The sequence below is a fragment of the Marmota monax genome, unplaced genomic scaffold (assembly GCF_021218885.2).
Source record: "Marmota monax isolate L192 unplaced genomic scaffold, Marmota_monax_Labrador192_F-V1.1 WCK01_AAM20220418_F8-fsc00102, whole genome shotgun sequence".
Lineage (NCBI taxonomy): Eukaryota > Metazoa > Chordata > Mammalia > Rodentia > Sciuridae > Marmota > Marmota monax.
In genome coordinates, this window is record NW_026692494.1 from 6,687,017 (window position 1) to 6,703,450 (window position 16,434).

Below are 16,434 nucleotides of genomic sequence, written 5' to 3' on the forward strand. Positions count from 1 at the left end.
CGCCGAGCTTCCCTGTGATGTCCAGTCCCCTGCCTGTCCCCTTCGTCTTGCTCCACTTGCACCGTGAGAGAACACTTGGCCCTGGCCTGTCCCAGCCTCGCTGATCTCACTTAGCATCATGTTCTCCGGCTCCTCCCAGTTACTGCCAAATGCCATGACTTAATTCTTTTGGCTGAGTAGAGAACCATCTGTGCCACATTGTCTTTATCCATTCAGCTGTTGATGGCCACCTGGGCTGGTTCCACAGCTTGGCTATTGTGAGCTGTGCTGCTATAAACATTGAGGTGGCTGCGTCACGATAGGGTGCTGATTTTGGTTCTTTTGATGAATACCCAGGAGTGGCATAGCTGGGTCACATGGTAGTTCCCTTCCGAGTTCTTTGAGGACTCTTCATTCGGCTTTCCAGAGTGGCTGCACTGATTTGCAGTCCCACTAACAATGAACGACTGTAAATTTCCCCCAGATCCTTGCCAGCGTTTGTTATTATTTGTGTTCTTGAAGAGTGCCATTCTACCACAATGACATGGAATCTCAGTGGAGTTTTTTTGTTTGTTTGTTTGTTTTGTTTTTGTTTTGGTACTCGGGATTCAACCCAGGGCACTCAGGCACTGAGCCACATCCCCAGCCATTGTTTATGTTTTATTTACAGACAGGGCCTGGCCAAGTTCCTGAGGCTGGCTTTGAACTCATGATCTTTTAACCCCTGTCTTTGATCCCCACTGTGACATGACTTTCCAGAGGGTCCATCTTCACGGTTCCTGAGCTCTGCTGTCACTTCCTGATCCACGAGGAGGCCATACTTGTAGAAGGGTTCATCTTGTGTCGTCTGTCTGTGAGTTTGACAAACAACAGGTTGTTGCGGCAATGATCCTGGAGACAACCCGACTCCCCTGGTTACCCCTCCCTATCAAACCTGCTGGCTAGTGCTGTTGGTGAAGCTGCAGCACAGAGCAGGCACCACTGCCGGGGATCCTCATCCTTCCTGGGTTGTGCCTGTCAGCCTCCCCGCCTCCCTCCCAGCCTCCCACTCTCTGCCTCTGGATTTCTGCAGCGGCTGCCCCACCCCAGGTCTCTCTCTGCATGGTCTGGTCTCCCCCACAGGCGTTAGAGGGCACCCCAGCACCTGAGGTGCATGTGCCTGCTCTGATCCCAGTCCTCTGTCTGGCATCAAGATGCATTGTCGGTGGGCTGGGGTTGGGGCTCGGTGGCAGGGCGCTCGCCTAGCATGTGTGAGGCCCTGGGTTCCATTTGTTAGACCAGGACGCAGGAAAAGACCACTGACTCCAATTAAAGTCAGAGTAAAGCCAGCTTATGATTCCAACCGGCCGGGCTGCCTCTCCCAACAAGAACCTCGGGGACAAGAGCCCCACAGCTTTCCTGCAGCCCAGCTTTATAGCCCAGAAAGTCACACACGGGGTGTGTGTGTGTGTGTGTGTGTGTGTGTGTGTCACAGATGACAAAACTCTGAGGAGCATAACACAGAGGCTAGTTTACGTTTTTGCTGGCCCCGACGTAAGAATTCATGAAGGTCATTAGAGCCTCAGAGAGGGTCATGATCTGGCCAGGGAAGGCCAAGACTGATGGGGCCTCACTACAGTTTCAGAGAGGGCTGCTGTCTGGTCAGAGAGCCAGGCAGGCGTGAGTTCAAGGCCCGGGCAGGCATTCCAGGCAGGTTCAGAATTTGCAGTAATTTATAGGAAAGCCGAAATCACCTCTCAATGGCTTTGTGGCGAGATGGCTCCCAATATCAAGAGAAAATCAGTCTGGGTCTATCACATCCTCAGCAGTGCATAAAAATAAATAAATAAAACAGAGGTGTTGCGTCCAAGCACAACTAAAAAATAAAATATTTAAAAAAGATCACGTTGTGGGTGGGTAGAGTGGTGCACACCTGAAGTTCCAGACCCGTGGGAGGCTGAGGCAGGAGGATCACAAGTCCCAGGCCAGGCTCAGCGATTTAATGACACTGACTGAAATAAAATATAAAAACGCTGAGGAAGTGTCTCCCAAGTGTATCACGTCCTGTCTGCTACGCGCCCTGGGGGTCCACCCTGACCCTGGAGCCTCCCAAGGCCACGACACAATGGGGAGATCCAATTGTAGGGGATTCCAGCTCAAGGAAAGGTTGAAATTCCATTTCAAGAGGGCGCAGCAGTACAGAAGCCATTGGGACGGGGGAAAAACAAACGTGAACTGCCCAGGGTCCGCGAGCCTCTGAGGGACCGACCCGGTGTCCACCCTAGTGGAGGAAGAGACCCGGCTCCCAAGGCACAGTCCTGGAGGACACCTACTGGCCCAGCTCCAGTCCGCCAGAGCACAACAGCCGTCCACCTGTGCTGGGCTCCAACCCTTCATGCAGTGGACAGAACCCTCACTGCTGAGCCCTGACCCCCTCACTGTCCCTGTCCCCCTCACTGTCCCTGTCCCCGTCACTGTCCCTGTCCCGTCCCCCCCCACAGTGCTGTGCTCCCTCCCCCTTGCTGCTGATCTCGGACCTTCCCCTCACGTCTGTGGTCTGCCCTCCTCACTTTTGTGCCTTGCTGGTCCCACACTGCAGTGGCCACGCTCTTCTAGCAGACACCACTGCAGTGTCCTTCAGGTGCATCTGCATTTTCTGTCCCCTCCCTAGAATGTAGCTCCTTTGCTGTTTTTTTTTTTTCTTTTGGCACTGTCCCTTCCACCCCAACAGCGTGGCACACAACAGGCGCTTGTGAGTGCTTGTGGGTTAAGGAATGACCATGGTGTCAACACCCACATCTCACCAGGACTGTGGTCGAATGGGGCCATGCAGCCTTGCCCTCCCTGGGGACTTGCTCTGCTGACACTGAGTTCCTTCCTGATCCTCCCGCCACCCGGTGACACCGGATCCCAGCCCTACTTCCAGGCCAGCTGAGGGACAAGGGGCCCCTGTGTGCCAGGGGTGTGGCAAGAACAGGGCCTGGCCAGCATGAGCTGTCTGTGGGGATTGGGGATAGTGCTGGCCTGAGGCACCAGAGCAGAGGCCTGGAGAGATGCTCCAGGTCCCTGGCCGGTGTGCCATGGGGACCTTCAGCTGCGACCCGGCGGCACCAGGGGCCTCGGCAGCCCTGACCCGGCAGGCAACTGGGGTCCGGACCCTGGAGATGGGCCTGAGGAAGACCTGCAGGTTGACCGCCCTGGAGACAAGTGCGTGCTGGCGGCGGGGAGGGTGGCAGTGGGTGGGGCGCCTTCCTGCCCCACACCCCCACTGGGGCTGCTGGAATGTTCTGTAGCCAGCAGCAGGGTGGTGTCTTCCTTTGGCATGATGCGCAGAGCCCAACCTTCTGCTTCCCACCAGCCACCATGGGGGCCAAGCCGGGGAAGCCATGTGGGCAGTGGCCAGAGGCCCAGGAGGCAGCAGTGAGGGGGACAGGGCACAGCAGTGAGGGGGACAGGGACAGTGAGGGGGACAGGGACAGCAGTGAGGGGGACAGGGCACAGCAGTGAGGGGGACAGGGAGAGTGAGGGGGACAGGGACAGTGAGGGGGACAGGGCACAGCATGAGGGGGACAGGGACAGTGAGGGGGACAGGGACAGTGAGGGGGACAGGGACAGTGAGGGGGACAGGGACAGCAGTGAGGGGGTCAGGGACAGTGAGGGGGACAGGGACAGCAGTGAGGGGGACAGGGACAGTGAGGGGGACAGGGACAGCAGTGAGGGGGACAGGGACAGTGAGGGGGACAGGGACAGTGAGGGGGACAGGGACAGTGAGGGGGACAGGGACAGTGACAGGGACAGGGACAGTGAGGAGGACAGGGATAGCAGTGAGGGGCACAGGGACAGTGAGGGGGACAGGGACAGCAGTGAGGGGGACAGGGACAGTGAGGGGGACAGGGACAGTGAGGGGGTCAGGGACAGTGAGGGGGACAGGGACAGTGAGGGGGACAGGGCACAGCAGTGAGGGGGACAGGGCACAGCATGAGGGGGACAGGGACAGTGAGGGGGACAGGGACAGTGAGGGGGACAGGGCACAGCGTGAGGGGGACAGGGACAGTGAGGGGGACAGGGCACAGCAGTGAGGGGGACAGAGCACAGCAGTGAGGGGGACAGGGCACAGCATGAGGGGGACAGGGACAGTGAGGGGGTCAGGGACAGTGAGGGGGACAGGGACAGTGAGGGGGACAGGGCACAGCGTGAGGGGGACAGGGACAGTGAGGGGGACAGGGCTCAGCAGTGAGGGGGACAGGGACAGTGAGGGGGACAGGGACAGTGAGGAGGACAGGGACAGTGGGGGGACAGGGACAGTGAGGGGGACAGGGCACAGCAGTGAGGGGGACAGGGCACAGCATGAGGGGGACAGGGACAGTGAGGGGGACAGGGACAGTGAGGGGGACAGGGACAGTGAGGAGGACAGGGACAGTGAGGGGGACAGGGACAGTGAGGGGGTCAGGGACAGTGAGGGGGACAGGGACAGTGAGGGGGACAGGGACAGTGAGGGCAACAGGGACAGTGAGGAGGACAGGGACAGTGAGGGGGACAGGGACAGTGAGGGGGACAGGGACAGTGAGGGGGACAGGGACAGTGAGGGGGACAGGGACAGCAGTGAGGGGGACAGGGACAGTGAGGGAGACAGGGACAGTGAGGGGGACAGGGACAGTGAGGGGGACAGGGCACAGCAGTGAGGGGGACAGGGACAGTGAGGGGGACAGGGACAGTGAGGGGGTCAGGGACAGTGAGGGGGACAGGGACAGTGAGGGGGACAGGGCACAGCATGAGGGGGACAGGGACAGTGAGGGGGACAGGGACAGTGAGGCGGACAGGGACAGTGAGGAGGACAGGGACAGCAGTGAGGGGGACAGGGACAGTGAGGGGGTCAGGGACAGTGAGGGGGACAGGGACAGTGAGGGGGACAGGGCACAGCATGAGGGGGACAGGGACAGTGAGGGGGACAGGGACAGCAGTGAGGGGGACAGGGACAGTGAGGGGGACAGGGACAGCAGTGAGGGGGACAGGGCACCCAGTTGCAACAAGGGGGTTAGCAGAGTCCTGGGTCAGCTCTGAGTGCAGGCTGCTCCTGCTCCTCAGTTTCCCTATTGTAACCAAAGAGCCAGAGTTGGGGTCTACGCCAGGTTCCATGGCCAGTGTCCTGACCCCAGCTCCCCTGTGACAGTGTCCTGACTCCCCAGCTCCCCCTGTGACAGTGTCCTGACTCCCCAGCTCCCCCTGTGCCAGTGTCCTGACCCCAACTCCCCTGTGACAGTGTCCTGACTCCCCAGCTCCCCTGTGACAGTGTCCTGACTCCCCAGCTCCCCTGTGACAGTGTCCTGACTCCCCAGCTCCCCCTGTGACAGTGTCCTGACTCCCCAGCTCCCCCTGTGACAGTGTCCTGACTCCCCAGCTCCCCCTGTGACAGTGTCCTGACTCCCCAGCTCCCCCTGTGCCAGTGTCCTGACCCCAACTCCCCTGTGACAGTGTCCTGACTCCCCAGCTCCCCTGTGACAGCGTCCTGACTCCCCAGCTCCCCCTGTGACAGCATCCTGACCCCAACTCCCCTGTGTCAGTGTCCTGACCCCAACTCCCCTGTGACAGTGTCCTGACTCCCCAACTCCCCTGTGACAGTGTCCTGACTCCCCAGCTCCCCTGTGACAGCGTCCTGACTCCCCAGCTCCCCCTGTGCCAGTGTCCTGACCCCAACTCCCCTGTGTCAGTGTCCTGACCCCAACTCCCCTGTGACAGTGTCCTGACCCCAGCTCCCCCTGTGACAGTGTCCTGACTCCCCAGCTCCCCCTGTGCCAGTGTCCTGACCCTAACTCCCCTGTGACAGTGTCCTGACTCCCCAGCTCCCCTGTGACAGCGTCCTGACTCCCCAGCTCCCCCTGTGACAGTGTCCTGACCCCAACTCCCCTGTGACAGTGTCCTGACTCCCCAGCTCCCCCTGTGACAGTGTCCTGACTCCCCAGCTCCCCCTGTGACAGTGTCCTGACTCCCCAGCTCCCCCTGTGCCAGTGTCCTGACCCCAACTCCCCTGTGACAGTGTCCTGACTCCCCAGCTCCCCTGTGCCAGTGTCCTGACTCCCCAGCTCCCCCTGTGACAGTGTCCTGACCCCAACTCCCCTGTGCCAGTGTCCTGACCCCAACTCCCCTGTGACAGTGTCCTGACTCCCCAGCTCCCCTGTGACAGTGTCCTGACCCCAGCTCCCCCTGTGCCTGCATCCTGACTCCCCAACTCCCCCTGTGACAGTGTCCTGACTCCCCAGCTCCCCTGTGACAGTGTCCTGACCCCAGCTCCCCCTGTGCCTGCATCCTGACTCCCCAACTCCCCCTGTGACAGTGTCCTGACTCCCCAACTCCCCCTGTGACAGTGTCCTGACTCCCCAGCTCCCCCTGTGCCAGTGTCCTGACCCCAGCTCCCCCTGTGCCTGCATCCTGACTCCCCAACTCCCCCTGTGACAGTGTCCTGACTCCCCAGCTCCCCCTGTGCCAGTGTCCTGACTCCCCAGCTCCCCTGTGCCAGTGTCCTGACCCCAGCTCCCCCTGTGCCTGCATCCTGACTCCCCAGCTCCCCCTGTGACAGTGTCCTGACTCCCCAGCTCCCCTGTGACAGTGTCCTGACCCCAACTCCCCTGTGACAGCGTCCTGACTCCCCAGCTCCCCTGTGCCAGTGTCCTGACTCCCCAGCTCCCCCTGTGACAGCGTCCTGACTCCCCAGCTCCCCCTGTGACAGTGTCCTGACTCCCCAGCTCCCCCTGTGACAGTGTCCTGACTCCCCAGCTCCCCCTGTGACAGTGTCCTGACCCCAACTCCCCTGTGACAGTGTCCTGACTCCCCAGCTCCCCCTGTGACAGTGTCCTGACTCCCCAGCTCCCCCTGTGCCAGTGTCCTGACTCCCCAGCTCCCCTGTGACAGTGTCCTGACTCCCCAGCTCCCCTGTGCCAGTGTCCTGACCCCAGCTCCCCCTGTGACAGTGTCCTGACTCCCCAGCTCCCCTGTGACAGTGTCCTGACTCCCCAGCTCCCCCTGTGACAGTGTCCTGACTCCCCAACTCCCCTGTGCCAGTGTCCTGACTCCCCAGCTCCCCTGTGCCAGTGTCCTGACTCCCCAGCTCCCCCTGTGCCTGCGTCCTGACTCCCCAGCTCCCCCTGTGCCAGTGTCCTGACTCCCCAGCTCCCCTGTGACAGTGTCCTGACTCCCCAGCTCCCCCTGTGACAGTGTCCTGACTCCCCAACTCCCCTGTGACAGTGTCCTGACTCCCCAGCTCCCCCTGTGACAGTGTCCTGACTCCCCAGCTCCCCTGTGCCTGCATCCTGACTCCCCAGCTCCCCCTGTGCCAGTGTCCTGACTCCCCAGCTCCCCCTGTGCCAGTGTCCTGACTCCCCAGCTCCCCCTGTGCCAGTGTCCTGACTCCCCAGCTCCCCCTGTGCCAGTGTCCTGACTCCCCAACTCCCCTGTGCCAGTGTCCTGACTCCCCAGCTCCCCTGTGCCAGTGTCCTGACTCCCCAGCTCCCCCTGTGCCTGCGTCCTGACTCCCCAGCTCCCCCTGTGCCAGTGTCCTGACTCCCCAGCTCCCCTGTGACAGTGTCCTGACTCCCCAGCTCCCCCTGTGCCAGTGTCCTGACTCCCCAGCTCCCCCTGTGCCAGTGTCCTGACTCCCCAGCTCCCCCTGTGCCAGTGTCCTGACCCCAGCTCCCCTCTGCCAGTGTCCTGACTCCCCAGCTCCCCTGTGACAGTGTCCTGACTCCCCAGCTCCCCCTGTGCCAGTGTCCTGACTCCCCAGCTCCCCTGTGACAGTGTCCTGACTCCCCAGCTCCCCCTGTGCCAGTGTCCTGACTCCCCAGCTCCCCTGTGACAGTGTCCTGACTCCCCAGCTCCCCGTGCCAGTGTCCTGACTCCCCAGCTCCCCTGTGCCAGTGTCCTGACTCCCCAGCTCCCCCTGTGCCTGCATCCTGACTCCCCAGCTCCCCCTGTGCCAGTGTCCTGACTCCCCAGTTCCCCTGTGACAGTGTCCTGACCCCAGCTCCCCTGTGCCTGCATCCTGACTCCCCATCTCACCTGTGCCATTGTCCTGACCCCTGTGCCAGTGTCCTGACCCTGGCTCCCCCTTTGCCAGCGTCCTGGCCCTTGTGCCCCCTGCACCAGCGTCCTGGGCCTGACCCAGCTCACCCTATGGCAGTCCTGGGCCTGGCACCTCCCTGTGGGCACAGGCAGAGGCAGCTTGGGCTCCCGCCTTTCCCACTCTTGGGATTCATGTTTGACTCACAGTGTGGGCATCATCCTGTCCTAAGTGGGCTGCCTCTTGCTTCCCTCTCCCACCTGGGTGGGACTCAGGAGGAGGGCCAGGGCTCCTTCCCCAGCCTTGGGGGTTCCCACCAGGCTGAGACCTGTGGGTTGGGTTGCAGGCTCTGGGCCAGGCTTGTACAACCTGCCATCTACAGTTGGCTACGTCAACCATGACTGCACCAAGGTGGCCAGTCCTGCCTACTCACTGACCCGGAGGCCCAGCAGAGGTAAGGCCAGCTGGCGAGGGCATGGTGTGCTGGGGTTGGCCAAGCCTCCAGAATTCCCCAGTAGCATTTTGGGCCTTTTTGCCCCATACATTCAGTCCCCCAACTGATGAAGTGGGAAGCAGCAGGGCTGACCACAGCCTGCTCCATCTCCCATTGGCTGTGTACCCTCAGGCAAGCTACTGCCCTCTCTGGTCCTGTTTTCTTCCAGATTAAGAGAGGGGAGGAGGAGAAGCCTATATGCTGTTAAGAGCTGTGCTCACCTTCTCCCTTTTGCAATTCCTTGCTCCTTGACTTCAGGCGACTTGCTTAGCGGACCCTCTGTTAAATGTTAGCAATGCAGCTGGGGTGTGGCTGGTCCAGCAGGCCTGGGCTCCATCCCCAGCACTGCAGATGCACCCAGAAGACACAAGGGTACTAGCGTCCGGGAGGTGCTCTGTAGAAGCAGGCCTTTGCCTGTGGGTGCTGAGCACATTGTTCCCAGGGTAGTGAAGCCTGTGGGGCACAGAGGCACCTGGCCTCTAGCTTGGCCCCAGCACCAAATGCAACAAGCCTGAGCCTCACACCAGCTTCACTCCGCCCACCACACAATGCCCAGGGTTGCTGAGGCCCCTGGCTGGCAGGAGGTTGGGGCAGGGTGGCTGGTCCACTGCTTGGTGGAGACTTCTGGGCTGACCAGAGGAATGGCTGCAGAAGCCTCTTTCAGCCTGGGGACCCGTGCCCGTCCTCAACCAGAGGCCCCAGAGCTGCCTGGCCCTGGAGCAACCCAGGCATCTGTTGGCATCTGTGTTGGCAGAGGATGAGGCCAGGCTGGGTCAGAACCTGGCAGACCTGGGTTCCCAGGTTCTGATCCCCGGCTGAGAACATATCCTGGGATGGAGGGATGGACACTGCCCAGTGTGGGGCAGAGGGGATGGCAGAGCTTTTGCTGAGGCTCAGGGCGAAAGCTGAGTCGTGGAGACAGCAGGGCTTTGTAGGAGGACTAGGCGCTCAGTGGCGCCCCCAGGAGGGGAAGAAACTAGGTGGAGCCTGTGGCACAGAGTCCCCAAGGATGGGGGTCCAGAGCCTGAGGAGGAGAGGAGAGCCTCCGACTCTACGCAGGGCAGCCAGAGAGCACGTGTTCTGACAAATGCAGGTGACAGCCATGCCTCTGGGGGTAGGGTGAGAGTGGGAGGGAGACGGGCCTGTGGCCAGGCCTGGGGAGGAGCATGAGACTGACTAGGATCTGGACACCAGCGGGCTGGGCACCACCTGTGCACCCTGGTGTGGGGAGGAGCGGGGTGACACCCAGTCTGGCCACTCCAGAGGCCCAGGGCCTCGGCGTCCCTCCACAGCCCTCAGGGTGGGTGAGGAACCAGTGAGTGCTGGCCCTTCCTGCAGGGCCGCGCCACTCGTGTGGGTGCATGCTGCCCGTGGGGCTGCACCCAGCCCAGCACGAGACCAGGGTGCCAGTCGCTTCTCTTCTCCTGAGTGGATCCAGCATGAGCGGCCTGGAGGCTGACTCGTCATGCGCGCAGAGTGGGCTCGGTGACGGCAGAACTGCTCCATGCACTGAGACGGGGTCCTGGGCCATGTGCGTGGACCCTATCGACATGGATGAACCCGCTGCCCAAGGCTTTTCCCAAGGACCCTATCCCCTGAGTGGCCCTGCTGGGACTGGACAAGGCCCTGGGCTCTGGGCACGGCAGGTGTGCCCACAAGCCAGGAGCAGCACCAGCGCCAGCCAGGCCTCCTTGCTCTGGCTCCAGGCCTGGGGGCGGCAGGGGGGCTTGGCTGTGGTCTGGTGGTCAGAGCAGAGGCCTGCCACCAGCTCAGGGCCAGGGCTCCCCACAGCAGGGCCATGTGTTGGGCAGTCAGGGTGCTGTGGGTGTGAGGCTCCCTCAGGACTCTGGGAGCCTTTCCTCAGCTCCTCCGCAGGATGCCAGCCCAGGGCCTGTCTACTTCCTGGACCCGAAAGTAACTCGCTTTGGCCGCAGCTGCACCCCAGCTTACTCCATGCAGGGTCGTGGAAAGTCTCGGGGTGAGTGTGCCCAGCACTGCCCGTGGGGCTGTCCTTAGGGCCTCAGCCCTCATCCTCAGAGTCCTTAGAACAGACCAAGAGACTTGCACAGGGGGTCACACCTCCAGTGCCCACCAGGCCTGAGAGGACCTGGATGTGAGTGGACCAGGGTCGCCATGGCCTATGCACATGGCATGTGAGGGCACCAGAAGGCCAGCAGCTGCAGTGCTCTGGTACTCTGCTCAGGTCCCTTCCTGGCCATCAGCCGGCTCACACCCATACACCCCGGGACTACGGCCTCATTGTCCACACAGCTGCCTTCCCTCTCACACCACAAGTATATCCACCCACCTACCCATCCACCCATCACCCACCCACCTACCCATCCCCCACCATCCCCCCTCCTACCCATCCCCCCACCATCCATCCTCCTACCCATCCACCCACCACCCACCCATCCACCCACCATCCACCTACCCATCCACCTACCCATCCACCCACCATCCACCCACCTACCTACCTACCCACCTACCCATCCACCCACCACCCACCCACCTACCCATCCACCCACCATCTGTCCATCTTCCATCCATCCACCCACCCATTCACCCACCCACTCATCCCACTGACCCATCCAACCTATCCATCCATTCACCTACCCATCTCCCCACCTATCATCCACCATCCACCCACCTACCTAACCATCCACTCACTGTCCATTCACCCACCTCATCCCACCTACCCATCCACCTACCCACTATCCACCATCCATGCACCCACATACCCCTCCACCCACCAACCATCCACCCAAGAGCCTTTCCTTCCTTCCACTCAGCCACTCACCCATCAACCCATCTCCACATTTTCAGGCCCACCACCAATCCCCTGCTTCCTGACCACCCACCCACCCACCCCTAAATCACACATGGACTTCACAAGAGCCCAGTGTATTGGTGGACTAAAACCTAGAGTGGCCAGGACTAGGGAGAGGAGGATCCAAGTTGGGGGTCCCAGGAAGGGGTGTGAGGGCTCTGTCCATAAGAGGGTATAGGGAGGGCAGCAGAAGGGCTGGACTGCAGTTCTGGCTGGGGGCGAGATGTACCCTTGGGAGCAGGGATGGCAAACAGAAGGCCTGATGGGCTGAGCCTGCCAAAGGCCTGTGCTTGGAAAACAGGCCATGAGTCTCAGGATGCTAGTGGGCAGTGGGGGCCGTGCCAAGCGTCCAGCAGGCCAGGACTCTGTCTTGCACCAACCCTGTGTTTCTACTCTCGCAGGTCTGGAGGTGACACCAGGCCCTGGGTCCTACAGCCCAGAGAAAGTGCCCCCTCTGCGCCAGCGGAACCCCCCAGCTTTCACGCTGGGCTCCCGCCTCTACCAGAAACCCCTGGACACCCCAGTTCCCGCCCCTAATGCCTACACCATGCCACCCATCTGGGGCTCACAGATCTTCACCAAGCCCAGGAGCCCAAGTTACACCGTGGTGGGCCGCACCCGCCCTGCCCGCCCCCCACAGGACCCTGCTGATACACCAGGCCCTGGCCAATATGACAGCCCAAACCCCAACACCTACCGTCAGCGATGGCCAGCATTCACCATGCTGGGGCGGCCCCGTGCCCTGCGCTTGCTGGAGGAGGCACCTGGCCCTGGCACCCACAGCCCGGAGCAGGTCACTGTGAACAAAGCCAGGACCCCAGTGTACACCATAGGCATCCGCCACTCTAAGAGGGCTGTCACCATGGCTGCAGACTTCACACCCTAACAGGGCATATCCCCCATGTCCACCCCCGTTTCCTGAGTGGCTGAGTGGGTGTGGGCAGATGTGGCTCTCAGAGAAACCAGGGCAGCAGGCAGGAGTCTCTCCCTAACCCTAATCCCTGCTGTCTGAGGTCCTTCTAGGTTATATGACCCACTGTCCCCGGGGGCCACGGCCTGTGGCTCCAAACAGCGTGAGGGCCAGTCTCCTCCTAGTGACCCAGTTTCTTCTGTCACGGTCATGCCAGGCTAGGTCAGGCAGGGGAAAGTGTCCCTTTCCCTAGCTGGAGATGGAGCGTCCTGTGCCCTAGAACTTGGTGTCTGGCCCCACTAGGATCTGGATCCCTGACACAGCTCTGGTGTCTGCCAAATCTGGGCTCTTTCCTGCTTCTCATGAACGTGTGGCCACTGAATGTGGGTTGGGGCAACCCTGAGGTACCTGCCCTCCCCACTGTACCCTTTAGAACTCCTTATCAATAATGTCAGCCTCAGGCACACCAGGTCATGTAGCATCTGTTCCTGCCGCAGAACACTCCTCTCCAGGGCCAGTCCCACAGCTCTCCAGCCCCCTGCAGGTGGGGGCAGATGGGACTCAGGCTGGGGGAGGCCAGAGGTGGAAGTTTTGAGCTGGGGAGGCAGGCAGAGTTCCTGGGAGAGGGAATGTGGAATCTGGTTTAAAGATGTGTGTCTTCCAACACCTGCTATCAGTAGCTGTGCACTGCTGATGGTCTTGATGAAATGTCACCTAGGCTTTAGAGTTGGGGACCTGTTCATGCATCAATGGTACCCTATGGATCCAATGTCAGGATGATGCAGGATTTGAACCCTAACCACTGGGCTCCACTCATGCCACTCTCTACTAGGGACAGTTAACAGTGGTGGTGTCATCTGACCACCACATCCTGGACTAACAGGCCAGGCCCAGTACCTACAAACCTTGTCTGCTCAGACCCTAATTCAGGTCTGGCACCTGGAAGTGAATCCTCTCCATCCCCTGCCCAGAGTAAGCACCACCCAATCCCACAGGTGTTTCCCCGGCTGGGCAATGTGTTCCCACCGTTTTCTCCCACCAAGGCGCAGCTCCTGGCAGCGCCGACACACCCGGGCAGTGGTAGTCACTCAAAAGTCCCGGGCCAATCGTGGCCGCACCGCCCTCCCGTTCTGCGGGCGCAGCGGGTGTGACCTCATCGCTTGCGTTTATGGGTCAGTTCTGGGTTGTGCCCCTCCTTGTCCACCTGCTGCATCCCCCCCCCTTTGTTTTCCAGACCTTTCCTGGGCGGGGGCTGGCGGTCAAACAGGATCAAGGCCAGGGGGCTGCGACACTCCGTTCCCGTTCCGTGCGGAACTCCTGGGGTTTGAACGCAGTGGGCCCTGCTCCCAAGGTCAATGAGGCTGGGACTGGGGGCCTGGGAGGCCAAGGCCGGAGTTGGATGCGCTGAGGCGGGACAGCGCTCTTCAGAAATAAGAGGAGTGACCCTTCAGTCCACGCTCTGGGTTTACAGGCCCGGGAAACTGCGTCCAGGGAGAGACAGCGGGAGGGCTCCATCTCAGAACCCTGGAGCCCCGGCACTGCAGGGCAGAGCCTCCGCGGTGCGCCCTGGGGCACGCCCCTTCCCTCCCCAGACGTGATCTGCCTGGCTCAGTGCAGAGAGTGAGGGCTGACCTTAGGATAGGGGTTCTTTTCGTCTTTGATGGAGCCACTGCCTCTCTCCGGCCTCAGTTTCCCCATCAGTCCAAAGGTGATTTCTAAGCCTCTCCCAGCTGTACCTCCTAGAGCGGCGGGCGTGGGGGTGTTGTGGGGGTTGTTGCTGGGCTCAGGGTCCGATACCTCGCCCCTCTCTGGCCTCCGTGGGCTTCCATCCCTCAGGCCCCAGCCAGGCGCCAGGATGCGCAGGGCTGGGGTCCCAGGGGCGCAGCCCCCTGCGGCTGCGCGCTGGGCCGGTCGGTGACATCACCAGGCCAGGGAGGGGAGGAGCGCGCGGGAGCTCAGGGCCTCGATAGCGCCAGGCACAGCCCGGGTCGGCTCGGTCCGGTGGCCGCAGCCATGACGCAGGGTCCGGGCTGGCGGGCGCCCTCCGCGCCCCCCGCGCCCCCCGAGCCCGAGGCACCCACCACCTTCTGCGCGCTGCTGCCGCGCATGCCTCAGTGGAAGTTTGTGGCGCCCGGCGGCTTCCTGGGCCGCGGCCCCGCAGCAGCGCGGGCGGCGGACCCTCAGACCGAGCGCGAGGGCCCAGCGGGCGTCCCCGCGTTGGCTGCTGCTGTGCTTGGCGCCTGCGAGCCGCGCTGCGCCGCGCCTTGTCCTCTGCCGGCGCTCAACCGCTGCCGAGCTGCGGGGGCGCGCGGGCCTCGGGGCGCGCGGGGTGCATCCGGGCCCCCAGAAGCCGCCGCGGACGAGTGGGTCCGCAAGGGAAGCTTCATCCACAAGCCCGCGCATGGCTGGCTGCACCCCGACGCCCAGGTCCTGGGGCCCGGGGTCTCCTACATCGTTCGGGTGAGTGCGCACTCAAGGACTCCCTGGTCCGGTCCTCCCCAGTCGCGAGTTCTAGGACTCTCCCCCATTTTCTCTCTGGGGTCTCTGGCCCCCAAAGCCAGGAGTGGCCTCTCCACCCTTTCTCCCCATCACCCCGGACCCCCATCTCCAGCCGGCGCTCTGCGGTTGTCTCCATCCGGGATGCGCTGGGGTCCCGGTTCCCTCCGCGTCACGTGGGGAGGCGGCGGGTGGGCAGGGGCCACGCATGCGCAGATTAAGCACCCCTTGCTGAGACCTGGATAAGGGCTTCCACCCAGCCGGCTGCCGGTGGAAAGCTCCATCAGTTGGGGCCTGCGGAGGCCTGGCCAGAGGTGCCAGGGTGGGAAGGGCTCTTTGGTAAGCGCTGATGTCTAGACCCCAGGAGTCCTGCTGTGAGACCACTGGACCTCAGATGTGGCTGAAGAGACCCCCCCATTGTTAATCTGGGTTTATATTAAAGACCTTCTCAACATAGAGGAAGCTGGAGAAGGGGTGCCCGCAGTGCCACCTGGGACGCTGGCATCTTGCCTTCTCTGTCCACCTGACCTTGTGTGTGCGTAGCTTTGATAAACCACCTGAAAGCAACCTGCAGGTGTGTGATGGCCCTCCATCTCCTGCCTGGTCTCCTGGGATAGCCTCCCGCACACCCGTTCAGAGGCCGATCACCCATTCCCAAACGTGGCTGGACGCTGGGCCGTTTCTCCGGCACCAGGATCCTGAAACCTTGTGTGTTCGGTAGTTATGTCTTTGCTTTCTCTAGAACAGTCCCCCAGCATCACAGTGTCCCCCCAAGTTTCGTGTCCATCAGGGACCTGTGAGTGGGTCTCATCTGGAAGCAGGAAGAGGTTAGAGAAAATGAGACAGAGGCTCTGGTGATACTGGAAGTGGAGGGCCTCTGAGGCTTGACCCTCCCCTAGAGCCATTTTGACATGTTGGACAGAGTTCACAGTAAGGACTTCTGGCTTCCCTAGGTGCTGGGCTACCATCACCACTTCACCAGAGAACTGGTGTGTGCCTGGCTCTGAAAAACACCCCTGCAGGAGAGTCCCACAGGAGGCCCACGCTAACTGAGGGAAGGATGGAGACCTGGACACAAGTCAAGGACTCTCCTCCTCCCTGCAGTGTGGTTCTCCTATGCTGGTGCTGTGCAGGAGAACGGAGGGGTTTGCAGGGCTGAGACATTTTGGGCAGCAGAGACAGCTTATTTCTTGAAGGCAAGGGGTAGGGTGGCTACTGGGAGTTCTCCGAAGACCAGGTTCTTTTGGCACAGCCATCTTCAATGTGCTGGCTCAGAGGCCCTCACTACCATGAAGTGCAGCTACAGCACCAAGCATCATGTGTGGGCCCAGCCTCTCTACCAGAGGAGAAGATCATTCCTTCCTTGGGAATTTTCTTCTTCTTCTTAAGAGGTTCCACCTCCCATCCCTCATGTCTCATGGTTGGGAAAACAGAGTTACCAAATTGGCTCCAATCTATGGTGAGCTCCATCTACCCATCGTCCATTCTCCAGCAGCATAAGCAGTGTTCCTCCCCCTACAGTCCTAGAACACCAGACACTAGCATGAACAACCCCGAGACACATGTACTGCTGAGGGAGGTACCTACTAAGCACTGGCATCCATCCAGAGCTGTCCACTCCATCCTGGGGACAGAGACCGGCTTCCCTTCAAGTTGCTACATGTCAGACAGTAGCTTGGCATATAGTCCACGCCCAT

The 16,434-nt window shown here is 61.4% G+C and overlaps 2 protein-coding genes and 1 long non-coding RNA gene across 3 annotated transcripts in view; 2 read left to right on the forward strand and 1 right to left on the reverse strand.

Moving 5' to 3' along the window:
• On the reverse strand, window positions 1-14,173 carry LOC131424172 (uncharacterized). Its single transcript, XR_009226797.1, has 3 exons — window positions 13,978-14,173; window positions 12,029-12,128; window positions 1-830 (listed from the first exon to the last, which is right to left on the reverse strand). It is a non-coding gene; the product is annotated as an uncharacterized LOC131424172 (long non-coding RNA).
• Cimap1d (CIMAP1 family member D) lies at window positions 2,919-12,710 on the forward strand. The gene is made up of 4 exons (XM_046443709.2): window positions 2,919-3,165; window positions 8,355-8,462; window positions 10,366-10,479; window positions 11,733-12,710. Exons 1-4 carry the CDS (start codon window positions 3,012-3,014, stop codon window positions 12,215-12,217), a joined length of 861 nt encoding a protein of 286 aa, XP_046299665.1. The 5' UTR covers window positions 2,919-3,011; the 3' UTR covers window positions 12,218-12,710.
• The window catches only part of Shc2 (SHC adaptor protein 2), a 17,729-nt gene continuing 14,623 nt past the window's right edge, over window positions 13,329-16,434 (forward strand). The window contains exon 1 of the mRNA XM_046444463.2: window positions 13,329-14,701. Coding sequence (XP_046300419.1) covers window positions 14,255-14,701 — 447 coding nt within the window. The 5' untranslated portion in view covers window positions 13,329-14,254. The remainder of the gene's footprint in view (window positions 14,702-16,434) is intronic.